Here is a 24,625-nt window from a genome sequence, read left to right as displayed (position 1 = left end):
AAAAAAAACCCAACCAGAAATTCCAGAAAATCGAACTGTATGGAAGTCTGGCAACCAAGGAATTAAAGAAGAAATATTCATCCAGACTGGTAGTGGGGGTGGAGATGACACATGGCAAGGCAGCTGACCAGGTGGGCAAGGTGGCAACTGGCAGACCAGGTAGTCCCACATTCGTGTGTGGATAAGCCAGGAGGAACAACTGAGGAACAAGACAGACCACTCAACCCAGGGGTCCAGCATGGGAAAAGAAAGCCTCAAAATCACTGCTGGTAAAAATCTGTGGGGGTTGTGCTGGTGGGAGAAACCCTCAGCCTCACAGGAAAGTTCTTTGGAGAATGCACAGAGCTCTAGAACATACACAAACCCATCCACATAAAAATCAGCACCAGAAGGATGGAAATCCCTTGTGGGTAGCAGGGGAAATGACTGAAAGTGGGGCGGGGCAAGAGCTGAGCAAGTGGCAATGTTCCCTCTCTGACCCCTCCCCCACATATAGCATCACAACAGCAGTGAAGTGGGTTGCCTCGCCCTGGTGAACGCCTTAGGCTCTGCCCCTTACTATGTAACAGGCACACTGAGACAAAAATATATGGCCCAGATGAAAGAACAGATCAAAACTCCAGAAAAATAACTAAATGATGAAGAGATAGCCAACCTATCAGATGCAGAGTTCAAAACATTGATAATCAGGATGCCCAGAGGAATGACTGAGTACAGTCACAAAATAAAGGAAGAAGTGAAGGCTATACCAAGTGAAATAAAGAAAAAAATATACAGGGAACCAACAGTGAAGGGAAGGAAACTGGGACTCAAATCAACAATTTGGAGCAGAAGGAAGAAATAAACCTCTGGGACAACTTTAAACATTCCAATATCTGAATCATAGTGGTGCCAGAAGAAGAGAAAGAGCAAGAAATTGAAAACTTATTTGAAAAAATAATGAAGGAAAACTTCCCCAATCTGGTGAAGGAAATAGACTTCTAGGAAATCCAGGAAGCTCAGAGAGTCCCAAAGAAATGGGACCCAAGGAAGTATAAACCAAGACACATCATAATTAAATTACCCAATACTAAAGATAAAGAAAAATATTAAAAGCAGTATGAGAAAAGGAGAGAGTTACCTACAAAGGAATTCCCATAAGACTATCAGCTGATTTCTCAAAAGAAATCTTACAGGCAAGAAAGGGCTGGAAAGAAGTATTCAAAGTCATGAAAAATAAGGACCAATATCCAAGGTTACTCTATCCAGCAAAGCTATCATTTAGAATGGAAGGGCAGATAAAGTGCTTTCCAGATAAGGTCAAGGTAAAGGAATTCTTCATCACCAAGCCCTTATTATAGGAAAAGTTAAAGGGCTTATCTAAGAAAAAGAAGGTTATCAAAATTATGAACAATAAAATGACAACAAACTCACAACTATCAACAACTGAACCTAAAAAACAAAAACAAAGTAAACAAACAACTAGAACAGGAACAGAATCACAGAAATGGAGATCACATGGAGGGTTATCAGCAGGGAAGGGAAGGGGAGAATGAGGGGAAAGGTACAGGGAATAAGTAGGTAGCATACATGGTAGGTAGAAAATAGACAGGGGAAGGTTAAGACTAGTATAGGAAATGGAGAAGCCAAAGAACTTATATGTATGACCCATGGACATGAACTAAGCGGGGCGCAGGGAATGCTGGTGGGAGGGAGGTGTGCTGGGCAGAGGAGGATAAAGGGGAGAAAAAAATGGGACAACTGTAATAGCATAATGAATAAAATATACTTAAAATAAAGTTTTTTTAAAAAGTAAGGGAATTATGACATTCTACAACATGGATTAACCTTGAGGCCATTATGCTAATGGAGATTAGCCAGTCACAAGAAGAGAAATACTGTATGATCCCACTCATATGAGGTACCTAAGTAAGTAGTCAAAGTCATAGAAAGAGAAAGTAGAAGGGTGGTTGACAGCGGCCAAGGGAGGATTGGGGATTTGGTTGAATTGAAAGAGCTGCTGTGAGTTGGAGTTGAGATCAAAGAGGCAAGAGGTGGACCGACCCAAGCAGACAACAGACCACTTCAAGTGGTTTGGTCTTTGTCCTAGGCAAGGGATGCCAGGCTGGTAGTGGACAAGAGAGGAGTGGGTGAAATTGGGAGATATTTAGAAGGAAAAGTCAATAGGGCCTAATGAGACATGTGATGTGAGTGACTGGGGGGAGGAAGATTGCCCCAGATTCTTGGGCATCTTTAAGAGGCTCCAAAAACCTTGTGCAAGGTCTTGTTAAGGAAGCTGGACAGTGCCCTCTCTGGGTCTCAGTGTAAATGTAAACTAATATTTTATAGTTTACATATATTAATGTAAACTATACTAATATTTTCTTCTTCTCCACCCAAGAAGAAATTTGGGCACCTATAGCCCTTCCTCCCAGCTGGACATACCCTCTTTGGTGGGTGGGCATCAGGGGACACAGTGAGTATAGGCTTTGATAGACTATAACCTAGACACACACTGACCTTCACCACTGAGCTCTGTTTGTGTTTTCCTGACTGTGACATTTAGCCAGCCTTACAAATGGGCACTTTGGACCAGTCGGGAGTGCTTGGTTGCAAGCAACAGAAACTCACTCTGGTTACCTGAGCAGAGAAGGACTCGATTGGAAGGTCAGGTTGCTCACAGAATTATGTTCCCTGGTTAAGGAACCCAAGGTAGGAACCAGGAAGCTGGACCTGGGCCTGGGGTGACTAGACAGGCTGCTTGGGAAGTTTAGTGAGCCACTGCCCAGTGATGTATCCACTGGACCCTCGATGCCAGTGTGGGCATTGTGAAAACTCCCTTCCCTTTCTACCTGCCTTTCATACTGTGAAATAAGGGCTGTTAATCCCATTACAGAGTGAGGAAGCTGAGGCTCAGGGAGTAAGTAGCTTGTCTGTGACCAGGTATCTTCCCTAACATGGTAAGTGGCTGAGTCACTGAAGTTCCACCCACCACCCCCAGACTGATGGCCCCACAAGTTCCAGAAGGTTAGTCCAGGGCTAATTCACATTTAAAGAGACTTTTTAAAAAGTATTTGTCCTGAAATTCAGAACCAGGGACAGCAGTTGCCTTGTTGATTTTTCACACCTAACCACAAATAAGACTGAGGTGGGTGGGGGAGATCTGATTGGATCACCAGATTTTGAGTAGAGGGCAAGTTTGCCTGCACTTGTTATGACATCTGCCACCTCCATCTTCACCCCCATTTCAAGTGAGCAGAATGCCCAGATACTAGGTAGCCGGAAACAGCAGGCATTCACCACAACCTCTAATCCTTTACCATGGGTCCTTCCTCCTCTCAGTTCTTTCTGGAGCAAGAGAGGAAAGAACACCTGGTTATCATTCTTAGGCATTTATCCAACATAAAAAATGGTTTGGCTGGGCCCTGGCTGGGTGGCTCAGTTGGTTAGAGCATCATCCCAATATGCCAAGGTTGCAGGGTTGATCCCTAATGGGGCAAGTGCAAGAGGCAACGAGTGAGTGCATAAATAAGTGGAACAACAAATTGATTTTCTTCTCTCTCTTCTTCCTGTCTCTCTCTCTTTAAAACAAAAAAGGCTCGTCTGGGCAAAGCAGCTAAAGGGCACTTTATAGAACTGATGTAATCTTTAACCTCAATTTATTTGGGAGGAAAAAAGTGTAACTCCTTCACATTAATTGGTTTCTGGCTCCAACTAGCCATTCAAAGTCTATCCCAGTAACAAGTTCATTCTGAAATTGTCTGAATTAGGGTTCTGTCTTTAGAACTGAATGGTGCCAGATCACAGCTGCTGTCTATTGACCCAAGTAAGGGCAGGGTCCCTCTCTGAGGCCAGCAAATCCTCCAGGAAGCCAGGAACATCCTATGGAGTCGCCAGGTCTTTAGGTATTTCAGCTTTGTGAAGCATTTCATTTCCAGACCTAAAATGACATGATTTTTAAAGTTTATGGATTCTTTCAAGTCTAACACATTGGCTTTTCTTAGTATTTTTATCATACATATTCCAATTTAGCAACATCAAATCATCTGTAACATACACAATTTACCCAAACCTTGCCATTCTGTAGTGTGAAATGAATGAGTGTATGTGTGCACACAGATGCATTGGTGCATAAGGTCCATGACCAGTTTTGCTGGGATTGGTTGGGAGCAGACCACATAAGTGTGAGAGTCCAGGCTTATCTTGGGAGCCGTCTTGGAGGTTGGCTAGCCCAACAGCCCTATTAAATTAGTGCCCATCCCCTCTCCTCATTTTGTCCTGTTTTATATCTTTCTAATTCCTATTGCTACCTGCAGTGATTTTCTTTCCTTTTTGTAAAGTAAGTGTCCATCTCCCTCACTAGCCTGCATGCTCTGTGAGATCAGAGACCTCATCAGACCTACTTGCTGTAGTCTCCTCTGTATTTAAGAACATCATCTGGCACCGGGTAGGTGCTTAATAAACACTGGTTGAAGGAAAGACTGAAGAGTTGGTGTCAGGCCCAGTGACAGGTGCCAGGAGACATATCACTATCTTGTTGTTGGCTTGTAGCCCTTACTTTGAAGGCCTGAGTCCAGATTGGGCTCTTTAAACTAAGTTTCCACCTCTCTGAACTGTTGCAACCTAGGCAGATTCAACAGCTTTATTTTCTTAGATCCTAGAGGACCATATTCTATGGGCCCCCGGAGCTGCCAGCACCAACTGTGGCATTTCCATAAATGTCCATGCCCCAGCTTCAGAGTAACCTGGGGAACTAGTAACTGACACTTGACCTCCCACAGGGCTGTTGAAGTGGAGACCTCTCCAGACACAGGAATGATTTTAGATGCTGGGCATTCCTCCAGAATGACACAGAGCCATTACTTCCATGTACCCAGTACCCAGCCTGCCCCCCAAGAACCGAGAATTGCTTCACATTTTATCACTCACATTTCTTTGTAAGGCTCATGGGCAGTTCCTTGGTCTGGCTTCACACTCACCTCTCCAGCCGTGTGATTGTCCTGAACTACCCATTTCCCCTGATCTTCCCTTGCCAAAGTAGGAAAGTCTTGCTTATGGTTCCATAATAATGCAGTTCCACAACCCTTTGTCTGCAGTTCCAAAATCCAAAAAGCTCTGGCCACTGCAAGGTTTTTTGGAAGTTCGCAGCGTCAGCCTCTCCAATCAAGACCATTAGGAACCTACTGTAGTTGGGCAAAGTTGGGTTTACTGACTTCTGCTACAAGGGAGAATACACACCATGCATGTTCTGATATCTCCTTTTCACTCCGCTGGTGGGAGGGACCTCTGCCCTCAGTAGCACAACAGCCCGTAGTAGACAGGTGAGATCGGCAGCAGTTATCAGCCACGTGTACTGGTTCCCACACGCCAGTCAGGCTCCCTCAGGGTTGCACTAAGGAACAGAATGAACCAGCTGAGGAGGCAGGATGCAGGCTTTGTAGTAATGGGTTGGGGTGCCCATGGTTCCAACAAGAGGAAGGTTGTGGGGAGCTTTGCCCGCAGAGCCCCCCATCCACCATGGATGAGAATAAGTCTACCAAGACATGATCTGCTTGGGGAGGAAAGGTGGCCGTTCTCTCAAAGGAGAAGGGCCAGCAGCCTGTTCCTCAATGGGCTTTTATTGGGTTCAATTTGCATAGGATGCATTCCTATGCAAATGAGCAGGTAAAGTTCATTCATCATTGTCAGGCAGTAAGAGTGAAACAATAGATAACATACAAAGAACTACTAAGGTTTATTCTGAGTCAGAGTCTGTTAGCTAAAGGGCTACAAAACTTTGAGAAACAAACTCATATCCTGCTCAGACCCTTATCAGAAAATTGAGGACATTCTTAGCAAAGCAGGTTTCACAGGATTTTATGTATTCTTTTTTAGGCTTGATTGCCCTGGGGAACCTGCCCTTTCCAGCACAGAACCACGCCCCAGCATTGTTTCAGGCTTAGGTTGAGCAGGGGAAGTAAGGCAGCCAAGAGAGTAGGAGCCTTCTTTTGGACAGAATGAGGACTCAGGCTTTGTCAAAGCTGAGGGTCCATCACCCCCTTTTGCTATAGCCCCCCAAGTCCTTCCCTGAGGTCCCCCTTGTGATCATGCCTGTCTTAGATCCTCCGTCCCTTAAGGAATCCTACCCATCATTGGCTAACTGATCATGCACTGGGGACCAAGCAGGATGAAGTAAAAGAGGGCAGAGGCAGTGCCCGTGCCAGGGAGATAAGCCTTGTCTCCTTAGTGGCTTAGGGTCCCAAGGTCTGTCACTCAGCCTTAGCCATGGGGGGTTACAGCTTCTGAAACCAAGCAGGGTGGTTCCCAACAGGAGGTGACTGGCTTGTTTGAATAGTTTCTCAAGCTGGCAGGGAACTGAGACGGAAGCCCCTCAGATACGGATGGGGTGGAGTGCAGCTGGTCTGGCTGATGGGGGAACTAGCTGAGTGAAGAGCCTTTCCTATCGGGTATGGGTGGGGGGCATGTCTGAGAGGAACAGGGGGACTCAGGTCCCTGTGAAGCTCAAAGATGTCAGGGCAGCCCTTGAATTTGTAGGTCATGCAACACAGTGGGGAATCCAGGGGAATCTCATAAGAGGGTTAAGTTAGGACTTATTATAGAGTTTGGGCTCATGTTAGGTGACTAGAGGGAGTGTTCTGGATTGGGTACTGCCAGGAATCAGGGCTAATTCTATGACTGGACATTTTAATCAATCTTATGTAGAAGGCAGAAGGATTGAAACAGATAAAGTTCTAGTTGGCCGACAAGCAGTGGTTACTCATACTAGTCGGGATAGGGGGCTATCTGGTCATATTAGTGGTTTGGATAGTATTCTTATTTTTGTCTGGGTTCAGACATAATTACAACTGATCTGGCTTGTCTTGGCCTTTCATGGGAGCACAGCAGCCCTGGAGAGCCTGGTGTTCTGTGACGCTGCTTGTGTCTACTACACTGTACCGAGGCCCTCTGATGTCTTGCAGGGTGAGTTGTCAAGCCCTCCCACAGGGCAGTTGCCGCACTTGATTTTGGACAGAACACATCAGCCACCTGCAACACAAGCTATTATCAGAAACAGAACTGGCTACTGGGCCTGGCACCAGACCCTGGCAACAGGGGCCTTGATTGCTGAACCCAGACTATGAAACATCCCTAAAACCCAGCCAGTCATTTATACAAGGTCACATAGCTGCTGAGAAAGAGTCATATGCATAAACCCAAAGTGGACAGGCGACTGCTATCTCTTCTGTGGGGAAGCTAGGAAAGACTGACCTTGACACAACTCAGCCCCTGAGGAGGGCTCATGCTGTGTGGTGTGTGTGAGCAGTGTGTACTTATGCCAGGAATTTGGGGGGTGAACCAGGAGTGGGGGCTCCAGAGGTTGAGTCGGGGCCTTCCTTGCAGACTTCCCTAGGAGACCAGGCCCAGCAGACTGTTGTGTTCTTGTCTGGGAACTGATGAAAGCAGGGCCTGAACATACAGGGGCCTAGGCAGCCTCCAAGTTCTGCAGCAGCAGGCCATGCCCTCAAGGCTTTTAGAGCACTGGGGTCTTCGTGAGCCCCAGCTCAAGGGGTAGCACAGCAGAGTTTGGGATATCACTCACGTCCCTGGGAGGGCAGGGACACATGCAGGATCCAGACCTAATGAAAGTTGGCTGCTTCGTGCCCTTTAACCTTCCTCCTCCAGAAACTGGAGCACCTGTGTGGGCTTTGGCCACTGTCCTGCAACCAGCTTAGCTCTTCAGATTCTGTTCCTGAAACCTGGGCTTTCCCAACTCCAAGAACTCTGTCTCCTATTCTAATCCTAGAGACTTCCAAGGAGCGAGCCGCCACTCCCATTACCTTCCCGGCATGCTTCTTGGAAAGGGTCATTGGTCTTATATAATCAAAGGGCTTGAGTTAAAAGGCCAGCCCTTTGTTCAAACATTCATCAACTATTAATTGAGTACCTACTCTGTTCCACTCCAGACCCTTGGAAGCACGCCCACTGCCACATTCTTTGGTATCCCAGCAACAAAAAAACTCTCACCTGAACTCTGGCCAGGACAGAGGCCATTTTCCCTCTGACTGCTGTCACTTGCAGCTTCTCTGGGTCTCTGAGCATCTGTTCGTGCAGCTTGTGGATCCAGTGAAAGCCACCACTTGTCCCCAAAGGTGCCCAGAACCCCATTCCCACCAACACCCCTGGTAGAATGAGCTTCTCACTCACATTCTCTGAGCTGGTCAACATCGCCATCCCACAGTGCGGTGTGGTGAACTTCAAGGCCATGCACCTTCTGCTCCATGGCATCCTGGAGCACATCCAAATGGCTGAGCTTAAGAAGGTCCTCTCGGGGGATGAGGACTTCCTCCAGTCCTCGCAGGCTGTGTTCATGCCCCGGGAAGGAGATGCTCAGCCCATCCTCAACCCCATGAAAAGGCTGAACAATGTCTTTGACCACGTGGTGAGCCGCATTGACAAGATGGAGAGCCAGATGGCCACGCTGCAGGACCTGCCCTCTACCTCTGAGCTGGTGCAAGCCAGCCAGGGGGCCTGCCGGCCAGCCCAGGAACTATGGCAGCTGATAAAGCTCCGGAAGATGGTGGAAGGCAATGAAGAAGCCACTGAGAAGGTAAACCGCCAGGCCTCTGCAAGCTTCTTGCCCCCTTGCTCTTCTCCCAGGCATCTCGCCACCTAGTCCCTCGTGTCCCTTTGTGATGGGCCCACCCTGTCGGGGTCGTCAGGCAGACCAAAGCTCCAAGCTTGTATTCATCAAGTACTGAGGCAAGAAGCCAGACACAACGGCCACATATTGTGTGATTTCATTTATATGAAACGTCCAGAATGGGCACATCCATAGAAACAGAAAGCACATGTGTGGCTGCCAGGGCCCGGGTGGAACAGGGAGTGGGGAGGGACTGCGTCCTGGTTATAGGATCTCCTTTTGGGGGGATGGAATGGCTTTGTACCAGATAGAGGCAGTGGTTTCATTGTGAATGCAGTAAATGCTACTAAGTTGTTCTCTTTAAAATAGTTCCTTGTATGTTATGTGAATCTCACCTCAGTAAAAAACAGTAATAATTGTGGACCACCCACGAGGGAGGTGCCAGGTAGTCATGGTGAAGAGGAGTTCATGTTCTAGCAAGGGTGACAGACAGAAAGCGGGTGAATAAAAATCTGTAGGGAAAGTGGGAAAGAGTACTATCTGTACTTTACAGGTGAGAAACGACACTCAGAAATGTTCACTACTTTGCTGCCAGTGACAGTGGAGCAGGAGAGGGCTTCAGCCTCTGCCCCAGGGCCTGCCTTGGGCCACATACTCTCCTGCCTCCCCGCTCAGCCGGTGCTTCTCCATCACAGCCTGTGGTCTTGGGGAAGACTCTGAATACCAGGAAATAAATACCCTGCCCTTTCTCCTGTCATTCTCCCATTGGTTAAACTGGAGGGTGAGTGGTATGGTGAGCACAGTGCCTGTGGGCCAGGCTCAGGGCACGGAGTGTACAGCGAGGATGAAGGATGGACATGCAGGGGCTGATGGAGAGCCTCCATCAAATGGATGGACCACTCTGAGGTGCGTGCCGTAAAGGGGACTGGGAGCAGAGCTTTGGGAGAAGGGTGTCAGGCTTGAGATGGTTCTGGAAAAGCAGATAGAAGATCAGCAGACAGATATTTGAAGGCACCCTTTCCAGAGGAGCAAGTGACAGCTGTCAGCACAGGGCATACTTGGGACACAAGGGACAGTCTTATTGGCTGATCCCCTGTGGAGGGTCATGGAGGATGAGCTGGAAGGTGGGCTAGGGCTCTAGCCTGAAGGTCCTCAGGTGCCAGGGAAGAGCGTTGGATCTCATCCAGGAAGTGTGCAGTCTTTCCTTTTGGGAACTAAGCTGCCCCGGAGAAGGCTAGTCTGGCCTCAGGGGAGAGATTAGCACAGGAGGCAGGGCCAGTGGGGGGAAGCCACAAGACCGAGAGCCCCCAGCCAGAGAGTAGAATAGCCGCCAGGTGTGGCAAGCACAGAAGGAAGGGCTCATCATTTACCAGGTAAGCTAGATACTTGTGTCTGTAAGCTTCTTTAATCTTCAAAGCAACTCTATGAGGCAGATTCTATTATTATCCCAAATTTACAGATGAGCAAATTGAGGCACAGAGAGGTTCAGGAACCCACTGGGTGTCACAGGGTTAGAAAATGGGCACTTGACTTGTCTTGGGCAGAGTGGGTTAGTGAAAGGCATAGTTATGTGGGGCGCTGGGCATGCTGCCACTTCCCAACTGGAAAGGGTGGGGAGAAGGTGATGGTTTCTTTCTCCCAGGATTGTTGCAAGAATTAAGATGAAATCAAATGATGTATGGAAATTGCTTAGCACAGAGCTCCACCTACTCTAGGTGCCCAATCAGTGTTCACTATTATTATTATTCAGAGATTTGAACTGAGAAGGGCAACTGAGATGGATCAGGACCTCAGCAAAGCCAGGCACCCAGAGCCCTGCAAAAACATCAACTTTTGGTGTGGGTGGGAGGAGGGAGAGTCCAGTCTGGCCACGGTGGGCTGATGCTAGGCAAGAGAGGCAAGTCAACAACACAGAAGAACTGTAAGTTATCATGCTCAGTGGAAGCAGCCAGACACAAAGACCACATATTGCCTGATTCTGTTTATATAAAACGTCCAGAACAGACAAATCTGTAGGGATAGGAAGTGGATTAGTGGTTGCCAGGAGCTGGGGGTGGGGCAGTGGGGGTGACTGCTGATGGATGTTCTAAATCAGGGATGTCAAACTCATTTTCATGGGGGGCCACATCAGCCTCGTGGTTGCCTTCAAAGGGCCGATGTAACTTTAGGACTGTGTAAATGTAACTACTCCTTAGCCAGGGGCAAGGAGCTCGGCACTGCTGCTGGGTAGAAACAAGGTGCCAGGCTGGATATAACAAAGGTGGAGGGCCAGATTCGGCCTGCGGGACTTCTGTTTGCTGCCTGTGTTCTAAATGTTGAAACTGTTCTAAATAGAGATGATGGTTGCACAACCTTGTGAATGAACTAAATGCCACTGAATTTTTCACTTTAGTATTGTTATGTGTATTTTACCACATACACACAAAGAGATTGGCAGAATCAATCTTTAAAAACAAAAAATAAAAAAACGTGTTCTACCTGTACTCTGTCTACAAGAGACACGTTTTAGATTCAAGGACATAGATAGGTTGAAAGTAAAAGGGTGGAAAAAGATAGCCCATGTAAGCAGTAACCAGAGGATAGCCAGAGTGACTATGCTGTTAGACAAGATAGACTTTAAGACAACAAATTGGTACTAAAGACAAAGAAGGCTTCATGGGTGGCGGAGGGCCGATTATGGAGGGCTTCAGAGGTTGGAGAGGTGCCAGCCCCTTCAGAGAAGCTTGCCTTCTACTTACCTTGATGGATGAAGGCTTCTAGAATGCATGAGTACCCAGAGTGACCCAACCTGTGCAGGAAAGGGGCAGACAGATGAGTTTAGACCGGGGTGTGCAGCCCTTAGAGGACTGTTTGTGCACTTAGCAATGTCCCTACAGTTAGAGAAAGTCACCTTGTGAGAGCCCAGCTGAGGCTGCCAGGGTTGCCTCGATGACCCATTGTAGGGAGCTGCCATGACAGCTGTTCTCAGATGGCGCAAGCTGCTAAGTGCCTGCACCCAGTCAGGTTGGTAGCCAAAATGCCATGTTGATGGCAGGGGTCACCTCACCTGCCTCCTTCTGCCTCTTTTCTCCCGGATGGCTGGGTGTGTCCTCAGCTGCCCTTTATGGGCACTGGTCAAGGTGAATGGTGCCTAGAAAACTAGGGCAGGCACCATGGAGGCTCCTGGAGAGGTTTGGGAGGACCCACAGGCATGGCCCAAGGGCTGTGCCCTTGGTCATACCACCACCAGATTTAGGGGCTCAGATACGGCAACAAGTTGTTACTTAGCAGGTAGATTGATTGCAGGGGGTTTTCACCCTTGGCAATATTGACTTTTGGGCTGGGCGATTCTTTGTGGTGGAGACTGTCCTGTGCAATGTGGGATATTAAGCAGCATCCCTGGGCTCCACCCATCAGGTTGCCAAGAGTTCCTCATAGTCATGACAACCCCAAATGTCTCCAGATGTTGCCATAAGCCCACTGGGGCCAAAGCACCACTGTTGAGAACTGCTGAGTAGATGCCCTGGCTGGTGTGGCTCAGTGGATTGAGTGTCGGCCTGCGAACCAGTGTTGTTGGTTTGATTCCTAGTCAGGGAACCTGCCTAGGTTGCAGGCCAGGTCCCCAGTGGGGTGCATGTGAGAGGCAGCCAATTGATGTTTCTCTCCCTTTCTTTCTCCCTCCCTTCCCTTCTCTCTAAAAAATAAGTAAATAAAATCTTAAAAAAAAAAAAACTCCCTCACAATTTTACTCTTCCAACCCAAAACTCCTACTATATATCCCACAATTAAAATAATTTGAAACTTATATGGGTTTTTGAGAATTTCTTAACCAAGTTTAAGGGCATGGAAGACACTTTGGGGATTTAGAGAATCAGGGTCAAAGTTTCTGTAAAGTAGCAATAAATTTCATAGGTTGGCAGCACCCCGGCCCCTGGCCCCAGGGCCCCAGGAAGTGTCACTGCACTCCTAGGTCTGTCTGGAAGGTGTGGGGTGTTAGCATTCCCATTTCCCAAAGCTCTGGCCACATAGATCAGTCTAGCTGCTTGTCTGAGGGGGTGTTTGCCTTGAACCCCCTCACTGATCCTTTACAGGCCTCTTGAAAGCACTGGGTCACCAACCTGAATCGACATTCTGAAAGCCCCCTTCAGAGACGGAGAGCAAGAAAGCCAGAGTCAGTGCAAGTCTGGACAAGTCTAGTTGCAAGTGCCTGCAGAGCGTTCCACACACCTTGGGGTCCACTTCCAGCAAGGGCAGCTTTCCAGGCTCACCTCCCCTGAACATGGCTCAGTCCAAGCCCCGTTTACAGTCTGAGGGGCCTTGTGGGCCCTTCTAGGTTATTCTCCCAGCAACACAGTCTAGGCCCTGACCTTTTCTCCAGTGCCCCTCCACTGGCCTTTCCTCCCTAGACTAGAGTCCAGGGCATGTCCCTAGGCTTGTGAGGAGCAGGCTTGATCTGGGGTGGGAAACCTGTAACTGACTATCATAGGGGAGTACCTGTGGAGAGCAGGACCAATAAAGTGGCACTGGTCTGGTCAAGAGAGCATGAAGTATATAAAACAAAGTGGAGTCACTCATGTCAACCAAGATGGCTGCAGGTCGGCCTTAACATTTTGGTTCAAGAGGGACACTACCTAAGTCACACTAGATACATCTGGCAAGGAGACACACCTAAGATACCTGCACATGTGATCAGAACAGCCATGTCTGCAGAATGGGACCACCCATAGATAGGCTCCTGGGCAAACTCCCCACTTGCCATCAAGGCTGCCAAGATACCTATTAAGAGACCCAGAAGGGTGGAGTGCACCACTTTCAAGGTATAACTGAGGCAGGCTCCAGACCACTGCTGAGACAGCTGAGTTCCACACACCAGAGAGATGCTCCATGCCATGCTGATCCCCCTTGGCACTGGCCACTGGAGGCTCTGCCCTGCTGGACTGAAGACTTCGTCTGTCCACCTGGCTCCGGAGACTCTGATGACTCCCTTGCCCACCGCACTGTCTCTGGAACCTGCAGACTGAGACTCTGGGCCTCTGGTTCAATATTCCCTGCTGACTGCTGTGTGTGTGTATTATATATCTCTCTTAGATTGTTAGAATGTGAGTAGGATATTGTATGTTGATGTCCTACTTTGAGTGAACCTACATTCAGTAAAAGCTGAGTGAATAGCATAGTTACCTTGTGTGACTCACCTATTCCTTGGTGCCGGGCTGCTCAGCAGGCAGCACTCGGCTGACATCTAGGAGAGAGTGTATCATGAACGTACACTCACAACAGCAGCACCTCACGAGAAAATAATCTTTCTCTTTCTCCTCTCGTGTGCAGCCCTCGATCATTGAGCTGTCTGTAAAATCTACCACCTTTTCTGGGTTTGTTGATCTTTTCAAAGAATAGGCTTTTAGTTTTGTTGACTGCCTCTATTATTTTTTACTCTTCACTCCATTAGTTTCCACTCTAATCTTTTTCCTCCCTCCCTCCCTTTCTCCCTCCTCCCTTCCCCCCCTCCTCTCTTTCCTTGGAATAGGTTTAGTTTGCTCTACTTTTTCCAGTGTTTTATAATAGGAGGTTGGGCTTGATATGAGACCTTTCTTCTTTGTTAATATAGTCACATCCAGCTAAAATTTCTCTCTGAGCACTACTTTAGTGGCATCCCATAAATTATTGTGTGTTGTTTTAATTTTAATTCATCTCAGCGTGTTTTCTAATCTCCTTTGTGATTTCTTCTTGGACCCATTAGTTACTTGGGAGGATGCTGTTTGATTTCCACACATCTGTGAATATCTACTAGTTTCTACTGTTGATTTCTAATTGTATTACATGTGGTCAGAAAACACATTTTTTTATGATTTCAGTCCTTTTAAAATTTATTGAGACGTTTTTATGGCTAGTTTATGGTCTATCCTATAGAATGTTCTATGTGTGCTTAGAAGAATGTATATTCTGCCATTGTTAAATGAAGTTTTCTATAGATGACTGTTATGTCTGACTGGTTTATAGCATTGTTCAAATCTTCCTGTTCCCTTGCTGATCTGTTTAGTTGCTTTATCCACTATTGGAAATAGGGTACTGAAGTCTCCAACTATTCTTGTTGTCTGTTTCTCCTTTCAGTTCTGCCAGTTTTTGCTTCATGTTTTTTGGGGACTCCATTGTTAGGTGCATATATGTTTTGCTTATTATATATCCCAGTGGATTAACCCTTTTGCCATTATAAATGTCCCTCTGTGTCTCTAGTAACAAGTTTTGTCTTAAAGTCTATTTTGCCTGATACTAGTATAGCCACTGCAGTTCTCTTTTGGATATTGCTTGCATGATATATATTTTTATATCCCTTTATTTTCAACCTATTTGCACCTTTGAAGCTAAAATGTCTCTTAGGGCACCATGAGTTTGGATCATGTTTTTTTCATTCATTCATTCTGCTAATCTCTGCCACTTAATGGAAATTTTAATACATTTACATTTAATATAATTACTAATAAGAAGGACTTCTGTCATTTTGCTATTTGCTATTTTTGTTAGCCAAATGCCTAACTATACATTAGGCCCTTTATATACATTATCACATTTTTATGACCATTTTATGATCGAGGAATCCAGAACTTAGAAAGATGCAGCAACACCTCCAGCCAGCAGTGAAACTGAGCTATGAGCCCAGCATTGCACCCATCAGCTCTTGCCTGAAGTTTCCTCACTGGTCTTCCAGCTCCCCCTTTTGTCTTCCGGGACAATCTACACATGCAGCCAGGAGGACCCTTTAAAAATGTAAATCCAATAATAACTCCCTTCATGATCCTCCTATGGCGTCCACCAAAGGCCATGAGATGCTTCATAATGAGTGATATCTGGTTACTGAATACATTCAAACACAGGGCTGCTTCCTTCCCACCCAGGCTACTTGAGAGCTCAGAGCACTGTAGACTTAAGTGTCATTTGCTGGCCTCTAAGTATGTTCCAGCCTCGGCATTACAAGAGCCAAGAAGACTTCTTAGAGCGTGGCAATCATCAGAGAGCTTACTTCTCTTCTCAGCCAGCCACACCAACTTTGTGTTTTCCCCTCCTCTCTCCCTCTTCAGTCCATGAAGACCCTGCAGGATTTGCTCATTGACATTCGTGCACTGAAGGCCACCACTGAAACCCTCCGGAAGGATGTGGACAAGCTGATGGACATAGTTAATAAGGTAGACCCTCCCCATCATCCTCCAAGCTGGCCATGCTGTTCATACTGCTGGTGGGTGGGTGACAGAATAAATCTAGGAAGCCTGTTATTAGTCAAAGGACACAGCCATGGGGGCAGGAGATGGGGGCTGACGTGGTCCAGCCACTTGGCCCATCCGCCTGAACTCTCCATGGCTTCCACCATGCTGTGCTCCTCACACTGCAGTGTTAGGACACCATTTGCAAGTATCAGAAACTTAAGCCATTCTGGCTTAGGTAAAAAGCCCAGGATGGTTTCAGGTACTGTTAGATCAAGGTGGTCATGCCACATCAATACCTCCCTCTCAGTGATGATTTTCCTTTGGGTTGGCTTCATATTTAGGTAGGTAGGTATTCCCTAAGTCTTGGCTACTCCAGGCTTACATTCCATCAACTTAGGAGAAAGAGAACACCTCTTCCTCTTCTAGAAAACTCTGTTTACTCTGCGAAGTGGAATAAACCTAGTACAGGCCTACATGCTAGCTCCTTCTTTAGCCACAAGGACATCAACCCAGGCATGTTACAACTCCTTGCCATGATGTGGAAGGACATGGAATTTCTGAAGTGTGATCTCATAGCTGAGGAGTCAGAACTGGGCTCAGAAGCCAGCTCTACATACCCCTCAGGTTGTATTGTGGCTGAGGTGTTACAAGCAGCCTCCCAATGACATGATTTCATTATTGTCCCCAATGCACAGCTCAGTGTACGCATTTGATTGTCAGAGCAACTGTGAGAATTTCAGTCTTGGGCTAGGTAGCTCCCATCTGAGCAAAAAGAGTACTGTTAGGAAACTGTGTCATGAAATACTAAAAAGAACTGTTGGACAAATCTATTGAGAAACAATGCCCACTCAGCTTACCTCTTGGAGATTCTTAATGTACATTTGCCCTTTAAAGGCTCTGAGAAGTCCTACAGTACAAACACCCATGGAAGGCTTTTTAAGCCTAACATTTTCCAAACGTATTTGCCCAGAGAACCCTTTTCTACTCCTTTCTTACTCTCTGGGAAACACTTTTTCTTGTTTCTCCAACTCTTAGTCACCTAGACCTAAGTCCTTGTATTCGAGCAGTGGGAGAAGCAGGGCTGGGACCAGAACTTGCACTCCTAACCCATGGGTTTGGCTCATTTGACAGATACATGTGGAAAGAATAGCCACTTTCTTTGATGATTTGAAAGGGCAGAATCGGAAGATGAACGCGCTGCAGCGGGATGTGGTGAGAGCCGTAGTCCCATTTTTCCACCCTGGTCCTCTGACCTCCGGGGCCCAGGGGTGCCTAGGACTGGGAGGGGAAAGGAGGGGAACGCAGTCTGGAAAGGCCCATTTATCTGCAAGCGTGAAGGACAGGGTGGATGAGGGAGTCACCCGAGGGCTTCATACCCTTCAGGTTCACGTCCCTCATTCACAACCCCCTCCTCTACCTCCTAGGCTATTCTCCAGAACAAGATTCTCACCATCCCCAAAACTGAGGAATTGGTACTCTGGAGCAGCCTCCATGAGGCTATGTTCACCCCAGTAAGTGAAGGAGGAGAGAGGAAGGGGAAGTAGGTGTGAGGGAGCAGGCAGGGTGACCACTGAGCTGGCCTTGGGCAGCCCTGGCCAGCCCAGCTACTTTTTCCACAGGGAGCTACTTCACTGCAGCTGGAGGATTCTGATCTGTGGCAGATTACAGATCAGCTCCAAGAGACTGACCTTCCCCAGACCACCAAGTACCTTGAAACTGCTCATCAGGGCCAGATCTCAGAGGCTGTCCAACTCCCCAAGCTCCTGGATACCACTTTGCATTACCAGGTCCCAGAGAAACTACAGGAGGAGGAGTCTACCCGGGCAGTTCCACTCACTGCGGCACCGGGGTTGGGGAAGCCTCAGGTGCTGGAGCGTCAGCCAGCAGCCAAGACTGGGTCTGCACCTGGACCCAGGCCTGGTTTGATGCCGAGGCCAGAGCCTAAGTCCATGCCTGCACTTGGACCCAGGCAGGGGCCCCATCTGACACCTGACTTCACACTAGCACCTTGGCTTCCATTCATACCTACGCCTGCCCATGAACCTGGGCCTTCCTCTGGACCTGGGCCTGCCCCTGGGCTTGAGACTGAGTTCGGACCTGGGCCTGTCCCTGGGCTTGAGACTGCATTTGGACCTGGGCCTGCCCCAGGCCCTCAACTCGCCCCACCAGGAATCTGGCCTTTTATGCCAGGTAGCTGGCCTTTAATGCCAGGTAGCTGGCCTCCTCCCAGAGGCTTGCCCTGGCCTAGTGCTGGGCCTTTCTGGGACTTAGGTTCCATGCAGCCTAGCCAAGGCCCAAGGGGCCCCCAGCCCCCAGGCTTGAGGGCCCCACCACCAGCCACAGAACTTGGCTCTGCTTGGCCTTATCCACGGTCATCACACTCTCACCGTGCAGAGGTGCACGAGCTCCCAGTTGTCTCAGAAAGTGCGGAAGAAGAGGACTTACCTTACGAGAAAATATCTCAGGATGAAGCCCCCAGAGCTGAGGCCCCCAAGGAACTGGCCCCTAAGGAATCCCAGATTGCCCTTCAAAAGATGAAAACCACTGCTGCCGTTGCAGCTGCCGCCGCTGCCGCCTATGCAGCTGCTGCAACCTCAGCAGCCCGGGCAGCCGGGATTGCTGCCAAGGTCGTCAAAGATGCCCCCGCCACCAAACTGGCCACGGTAGCAACAACCGTGGCCGCATCTGGGCCCTTAGGGGTCTTTGCAGATGTCATGGGCGCTGGGTCTTCCCGTGGGGCCACAGGCTCCGTGGTCTTCCCTAATGACACCGAGATGGAAGACTTGCAGGAGCTAGACTACGGTGACCTCTGGCCTTCTTCACATGTTGCTACTGCCTTCATCCCACCCGATACTGCCTTCTCCCAGTCCATGCTCGCAGCCAAACAAGCTGTGACCCCCGAAGACAAGAAGAAGGCCGTCAAGTATTCCATGAGCCACATAGCGCAGATACCTATTCGACACGACTCCCTGAAAGAAGAGCTTGTCCAGCTGTCAACCAACTTGGAACAGCGCATAGGTTATCTAGGTAGGCCCAGACTGGCTCTGGGAAAGGCGGTAAGGGCTCAGGCCCTCCCTGTGGCCTGCAAGAAGCACCTTCTCTCCTTTGTTTAACTGCCCCAACAAAGTCTATATTCCTTTGGTGTAAGCATTAGCCTCTTTCTAGTCTACTCTATCCTTTACAATGAATGTACAGTGAGGTCTCATCTTAGGACTGAGGGGCAGTTTCGAGTCTAAAGCTGGTGCTTAGAAAGGAAAATTTCATGTCAAAAGTCACTCTTGAAAATCACCCATAAAACCCAGTCCTACTGTATGGTGTTTTGACAAATCCAGATCCTCCAGAGTGTCCAACAGTGCTGAACAGGCCCCAGGTGAAATGATCAATTTGGGATTAGGAACAACTGCCAGGCAAACATGGAGACCCTTAAAGACCATACTCACATTCTGGGTGGCCATGGGGCCAGTAGATTTATGCTCCATTTCATGCCCATGATGGGCATGTGCTCACTGAGGGGTATGGAGGGACACGGTGGCCCACTTCGGCGGTTCTCAACTTTGAGCCTGCCTCAGCACCCCCTGGGGGGTTTGGTAAAGCACAGACTGTGGGGCCCATCCCGTTTCTGATTCAGGCTATTGGCAGGGGGTGGGGTGGGGGGTGGGCAAGAATGTGCATTTCTGACCCTTCCTGGGGAAATGCTGCTGATGTTGCTGGCCTGGGAACCCACTCTGAGATCCATTTCCCTACCTTCTTTAAATCATTATCTTTCTGTTTTGCTCTCTGCCAAGTATAATTGTTGAATTAACCTAAGTACAACCCATGTACAGTGCTGCCCCTGATGGGTGGTGCTACTCCACAAACCTTGAAAAGAAAAAGAATTTTGCATAGCTACAAAGAACCACGCTGAACCCTGGCTAGTGTGGCTCAGTTTGTTTGGCGTCATCCTACAAACCAAAAGGTCGCCGGTTCGATTCCCAGTCCGGGTACATGTCTGGGTGCTGGGTTTGGGGACCCAGGCATGGGTCCCCAGCTGAGGCCAGTGAAGCAGTCAACCCCTGATCAATGGTCCTCTCTCACATCAATGATTTCCTCACTCCCTTTCTTTCTCCCTTCCCCTCTCTCTGGAATAAAAAAACAAAAACAAAACAAACAAAAAAACACCTACACTGATATCAATGAATACTGGGGCACAGCTAAGGTTCTGATAGTAATGAATTTAAATTTAAAATGTAAAGCTGTAGTAGCCCAAAGTCTACCACTGATCAGCTGCTATTTTTGTTAAAGCTATAGTTAGGCTGTAAACATATCGTGACTACAATTTTTCATACATCCCTAGCTCTGAACTGTATATTAGTTTTTTGGCCTCTCATCTGGAACTGGAAATAGCATATTATTTTTTACATTGTTTTTTTTCACTGCCATTTATCTCACCCATCCCCCTTCCACCTCCACCCACCCCTCCCCCACAATGTGTTTTTTTTACCCCTCTCCTCTTTTGTTAAATATTCCTTTTTATTTTGCAGTGAATAATATACTTATAAATAAGGTACTTCATAGTTTTGCTCAGGGTGTTTTTTGGGAGGGGAGTTGATTCTGTTTTGCTTTGTTTTTAGTTAATTCTGGAGCATGTTCCTTAGATCTGCTCTGTCTAATATGATAACCTGGAAACACTTGTGGCCATCGCTTGACCTGGGGCAAGTTCAAGGTCAGATGTGCTTGAAGTGGGAAACATACAGTGGATATTGAAGGCTTAATACAGAAACAAGAATGTAAAATATCTCAATAATTTTTATTATATCTTTAAATGATACTATTTTAGATATACTGGGTTAAAAATGTCTTATTAAAATTAATGTCACCTGCTTCTTTTTAGATTTTTAAAATGTGACTCCTAGAAAACTTTAAATGACCTCAAAGGCCCCCAAGCTCACAGCACGATATCTATCAGACAGTGCTGCCTCCGACATCTCAAAACAGAAGCAGGTGGGACTCGAAACAAAGCATCTTCCCCCATTCCTGCCCCCAACAGCCACCCTCTCCTTTGCTTTCAGCTAGTATGGGAGCCTCTGCCAAGATTGGGACAACAGTGGACATACTGCAAGAAAAGCTTGGCAGTCTCCAGAAATCCAGGATGCAGGTCAGTGTCTTGGGCAGAAAGAGCTTTTACTGAGAAGATGATGACGTGAGACAAGCTGATGGCGGACTGTGACCCGGAACTAGACCGAGCATTTGTCCTGTAGCTAAAAAGAGGCCTGGGGCAACGAGGGGCGGGGGAGGCAGCTGCAGCCCCACATCCTGCTGCGGCTGGGGCAGGGGCCCCAGGGGTGGGCATGTGTCCTGGTGGTGGTTAAGAGGGCAGATTGGAGACACTCTGGGCTGATACATTCTTCAAGCCCTGTCTCACCCATGGCGACCTCAGCAGCGGAGGCCTAGGATGTCTGTTTCTGCCCCCTTTAGGAAGAGGAACTCGAGAGAGTTTGGGGCCACCAAATAGCAGTGGTAAAGGATCACTACATCGTGCTGGACAGGGCAGTGGAACAAATCCATATTCGCCTGGACGAGTTAAAGGTTCGGAGGTCTGGGGTCCCAAAACGGGCAGCTGAAGGGACAATTCTTCATCGCGATATTAGACCCTCTCCAAGGTTTCACATGTACACCGAAGGCAAGGGAACCGGTGGAAATTTTAGCGGCATTCTCCTACGCATAAGTTACGCTTCAATTAGAAACAAACAAACCGAGCCCTGGCTGGCGTAGCTCAGTGGATTGAGCGTGGGCTGGGAACCAAAGTGTCCCAGGTTCGATTCCCAGCCAGGGCACATACCTGGGTTGCAGGCCATAACCCCCAGCAACCGCACATTGATGTTTCTCTCTCTCTCTCTCTCTATCTCCCTCCCTTCCCTCTCTAAAAATAAATAAATAAAATTAAAAAAAATTATTAAAAAAAAAAAAAAAGAAACAAACAAACCCCTCCTTCCCCACCACGTGTGCACACGTGGAAACAGAAGGGCCTGGATGGCGTCCCTCTCGCAGACCACGGGGTCACCCACCCCTAGAAGTGTGCCCGGTGCAGAGTGAAGGCTCAAAACGTGTTGAAAGAATCCAGTGACTCAAGAGGGTTTCTTGCACCAACTGTTACATCATTCATAACTCTCCCCTATACCACCTCGTTTCTGACCAATCAGTGCCAAAAGGCCTTTTTGGAACAGCAGAGTTGCTGACATGAGAAGTGTGGAGACCATACAGAGCCCTTACCAGGGGCTCACTCCACCAGACACTTTCTCCATGAACCTGAGGGGTTCTGACCTTCTGAGCTGGACCTCAGGGCCAGACATTTGGAGAAGGGACCACAGTCATTCCCAGTAGAAAGAGAAGTCCCAAACACAATCAGCCGGGGTGGTTTCCATGAGGGCTTCTGATTCCCTGTCAGGGGGCTATTGGTAGGATGCAGTAGGATGCAGAGGGTAAAAGGGAAGGACCCATACAGGGCAACTTAGACAGTAAAAGAACTTCTTCTATGAGGGGAACTGGTTCCCAGCCTACCTGCAGGTGGAAGGTAGAGCTCTGGGGCTCCGTGCATGCAGAGGAGACTAGGGCTATAGGACTGTGTTAGTACCAAGGTCAAGCATAACATCATCTCCTGCCAACTCTGGGCCCTTTTTCGTCACTGCCTCAAAGAGGCCAGGTTGCCATGTCCGAGGCACATGTTGGTGCCCTTCCTTGATGCAGATGAGCCAGTCCATTAAACGTGTCTGATGTGCACCCAGCACTATGCCCTGCCCCACCTGCATGGGGGGAGGTGAGGTCACAGTACCTGGCTCCAAGTAGTCATCACTCGAAAGAAACTCCAGAGGATAAGGCCCAACCACCAGCACCAAATAGATCAAGGCAGTTCTTTGTCTCAACTACCTTTCTGTCCTTCGGGCCCACGAGAAAGAAGTAATTGCCTATGAAAGTTAAACCTGGAAGAACACACTTTGTATATAACACATATTTCATTAAATATATCTTAAATGAACATGTGCAACAGATCAGCAGCCCCCGTGGAGCCCTTCCAGTAGAGAAATGAGGGTATGCAGACGCCCTCATTTCTGGAGTAGCTGTTACTGCTTTACCTGGATGTGTGTGAGAAAATGTTATGAACAAAGCGGGTGATGCACAAAATCCTCTTACTCATTCATCCAGTCACTCCGCCAATGTTCCTGAGCCTTCACCCTGCACTGACACCCCTCTAGGGCCTGGCGATGCAGCAGCCAACAGGACAGACACCATCGAGGCTCTTCTGTGTTTGAGAGTAAGCAGTGGTATTTGTGTCTTTGATCAAAGTATACTTTATGCACAGTAAAATGTCCAAGTTTTAAGTATAAGAGGTGGATAAATTTTTGCCTATTTACATATCCGTGTCCCCACTACCCAATCAAGATGGAAACATGTCCATCACCTTATTAAATGTTTGTTTATTGATTTTTACAGAAAGAGAAGAAGGGAAAAAGAGAGAAAAACATTAATTTGTTGTCCCACTTTTTAATGCATTCACTGGGGATCGAACCCACAACCTTGACATATCAGGACAACACTCTAACCAACTGAGCTACCCAACCAGGGCCATATCTGTTACCTTAGAGTGCAATCTTAGAGCGTTTCCCACTAAAAACACAGCAGGAAAATAAATGAGAACAGAACTCTTTCTTTTTGACTCGATGGAAAACATTACTTTCCCTTTGCAAGAGGATGTGATGGAGCTTTGCATTAATTAGAATTAGGTTTAACTTTCAATAACCTAACCTCCCCAAATAACTGACTGAAACAAGGTACCTCAGAAAAACAAGAAAGTCAGAGATGATAATCTATGGCGGGTCTTGAATTCCCTGGTGTGTGATTTCCATTCACAAGGTCACCTCAGGCTCCAAAGTGGCTGCTGGTGTTCTATGCATTAACTCCACACTCAAGCCAGCAGTGAGGAGGACACCTGCCCACTTTCATATTTACTCCAAGGGTCACACCAAGCTGTAAGGGAGGCTGTGAAATGTAGTCTTGATTCTGGGAGGTCAGATGGCAGCTAAAAGTGAGAGGTTCTGTTGCTGAGGGTGAGAGGAAGGCCAGATATGAAGGGAGAAGTAGAAGCCTGTTTTCCGATTTGGAGGAAAAGTGACCTCTGGGGACACGGCCCAGTGGCTGTGAGGCTCTTCCTAACCCACTGTGAGGCCCCAGTAAGTGGGGAGAGGGCAGAGTTGATGGAGGGAATTGGTTCTTTGTGGAGTCACGGGGATGGGAGTGTGTCCCCCCAACAGCGGGGCGCAGCGTGTGCCAGGTGTAAGTGCTTGGCTGGTGAATAGACTGGGATTCTTGCTGGGACCTCACTACAGGTCAGAAGAGATGAGCTTGCCCGAAACATCTAGGGAGCTGAAGCATCAGCTTCGGCTTATTCTTTCCTTCCTCAGGTCTGCCTCCCTGTGCAGTGAAGTTGCCATGCCCATCTCCCAGATGACAGCTTTTTCCAAGTCCCACATTTCTTCCCTTCGAACCTGGGCACCAGGAGTCCAGGAGCCCAGGCCTTCCCATGTGGCCACCCTACCTGCTGTTCACCTGGCCTCAGTGTCCCACAGCAAGGGTGGAGTTGAGAGGCAGGCATTATCCACAGGGCTTCCAAGGTTGGCTGACATGCCCTTTGCTTCTGTTCTTAGATTCTCCGAGCTCAAATAAAAGACCTAGAAATGCGCAAGGTAGACAAAAATGCGATGGAGCAGGAGTTGAAAGAGGTGAGTAAGCAGATTCCTTTCCGCCTCCTGCTCCCAGGTCCTGAGCCCCAGCTCTGCCACCCAGGGAATGGAATCAATCAGCCAAGACAAATCCTGGC

The 24,625-nt window shown here is 48.0% G+C and overlaps 1 protein-coding gene across 1 annotated transcript in view; it reads left to right on the top strand.

Annotated features, from left to right (window-relative positions):
* Positions 1-7,876: 7,876 nt before the first annotated feature.
* Positions 7,877-24,625, top strand: part of C3H16orf96 (chromosome 3 C16orf96 homolog) — a 37,231-nt gene continuing 20,482 nt past the window's right edge. Inside the window, exons 1-8 of the mRNA XM_028517116.2 lie at positions 7,877-8,566; positions 15,652-15,756; positions 16,906-16,986; positions 17,199-17,285; positions 17,394-18,801; positions 20,823-20,908; positions 21,229-21,339; positions 24,453-24,527. Coding sequence (XP_028372917.1) covers positions 8,147-8,566; positions 15,652-15,756; positions 16,906-16,986; positions 17,199-17,285; positions 17,394-18,801; positions 20,823-20,908; positions 21,229-21,339; positions 24,453-24,527 — 2,373 coding nt within the window. The 5' untranslated portion in view covers positions 7,877-8,146. The remainder of the gene's footprint in view (positions 8,567-15,651; positions 15,757-16,905; positions 16,987-17,198; positions 17,286-17,393; positions 18,802-20,822; positions 20,909-21,228; positions 21,340-24,452; positions 24,528-24,625) is intronic.

Source organism: Phyllostomus discolor, chromosome 3 (assembly GCF_004126475.2).
Source record: "Phyllostomus discolor isolate MPI-MPIP mPhyDis1 chromosome 3, mPhyDis1.pri.v3, whole genome shotgun sequence".
NCBI lineage: Eukaryota > Metazoa > Chordata > Mammalia > Chiroptera > Phyllostomidae > Phyllostomus > Phyllostomus discolor.
Note: the sequence above shows the minus strand (reverse complement) of the source record. Positions and strands in the feature narration are given on the sequence as shown.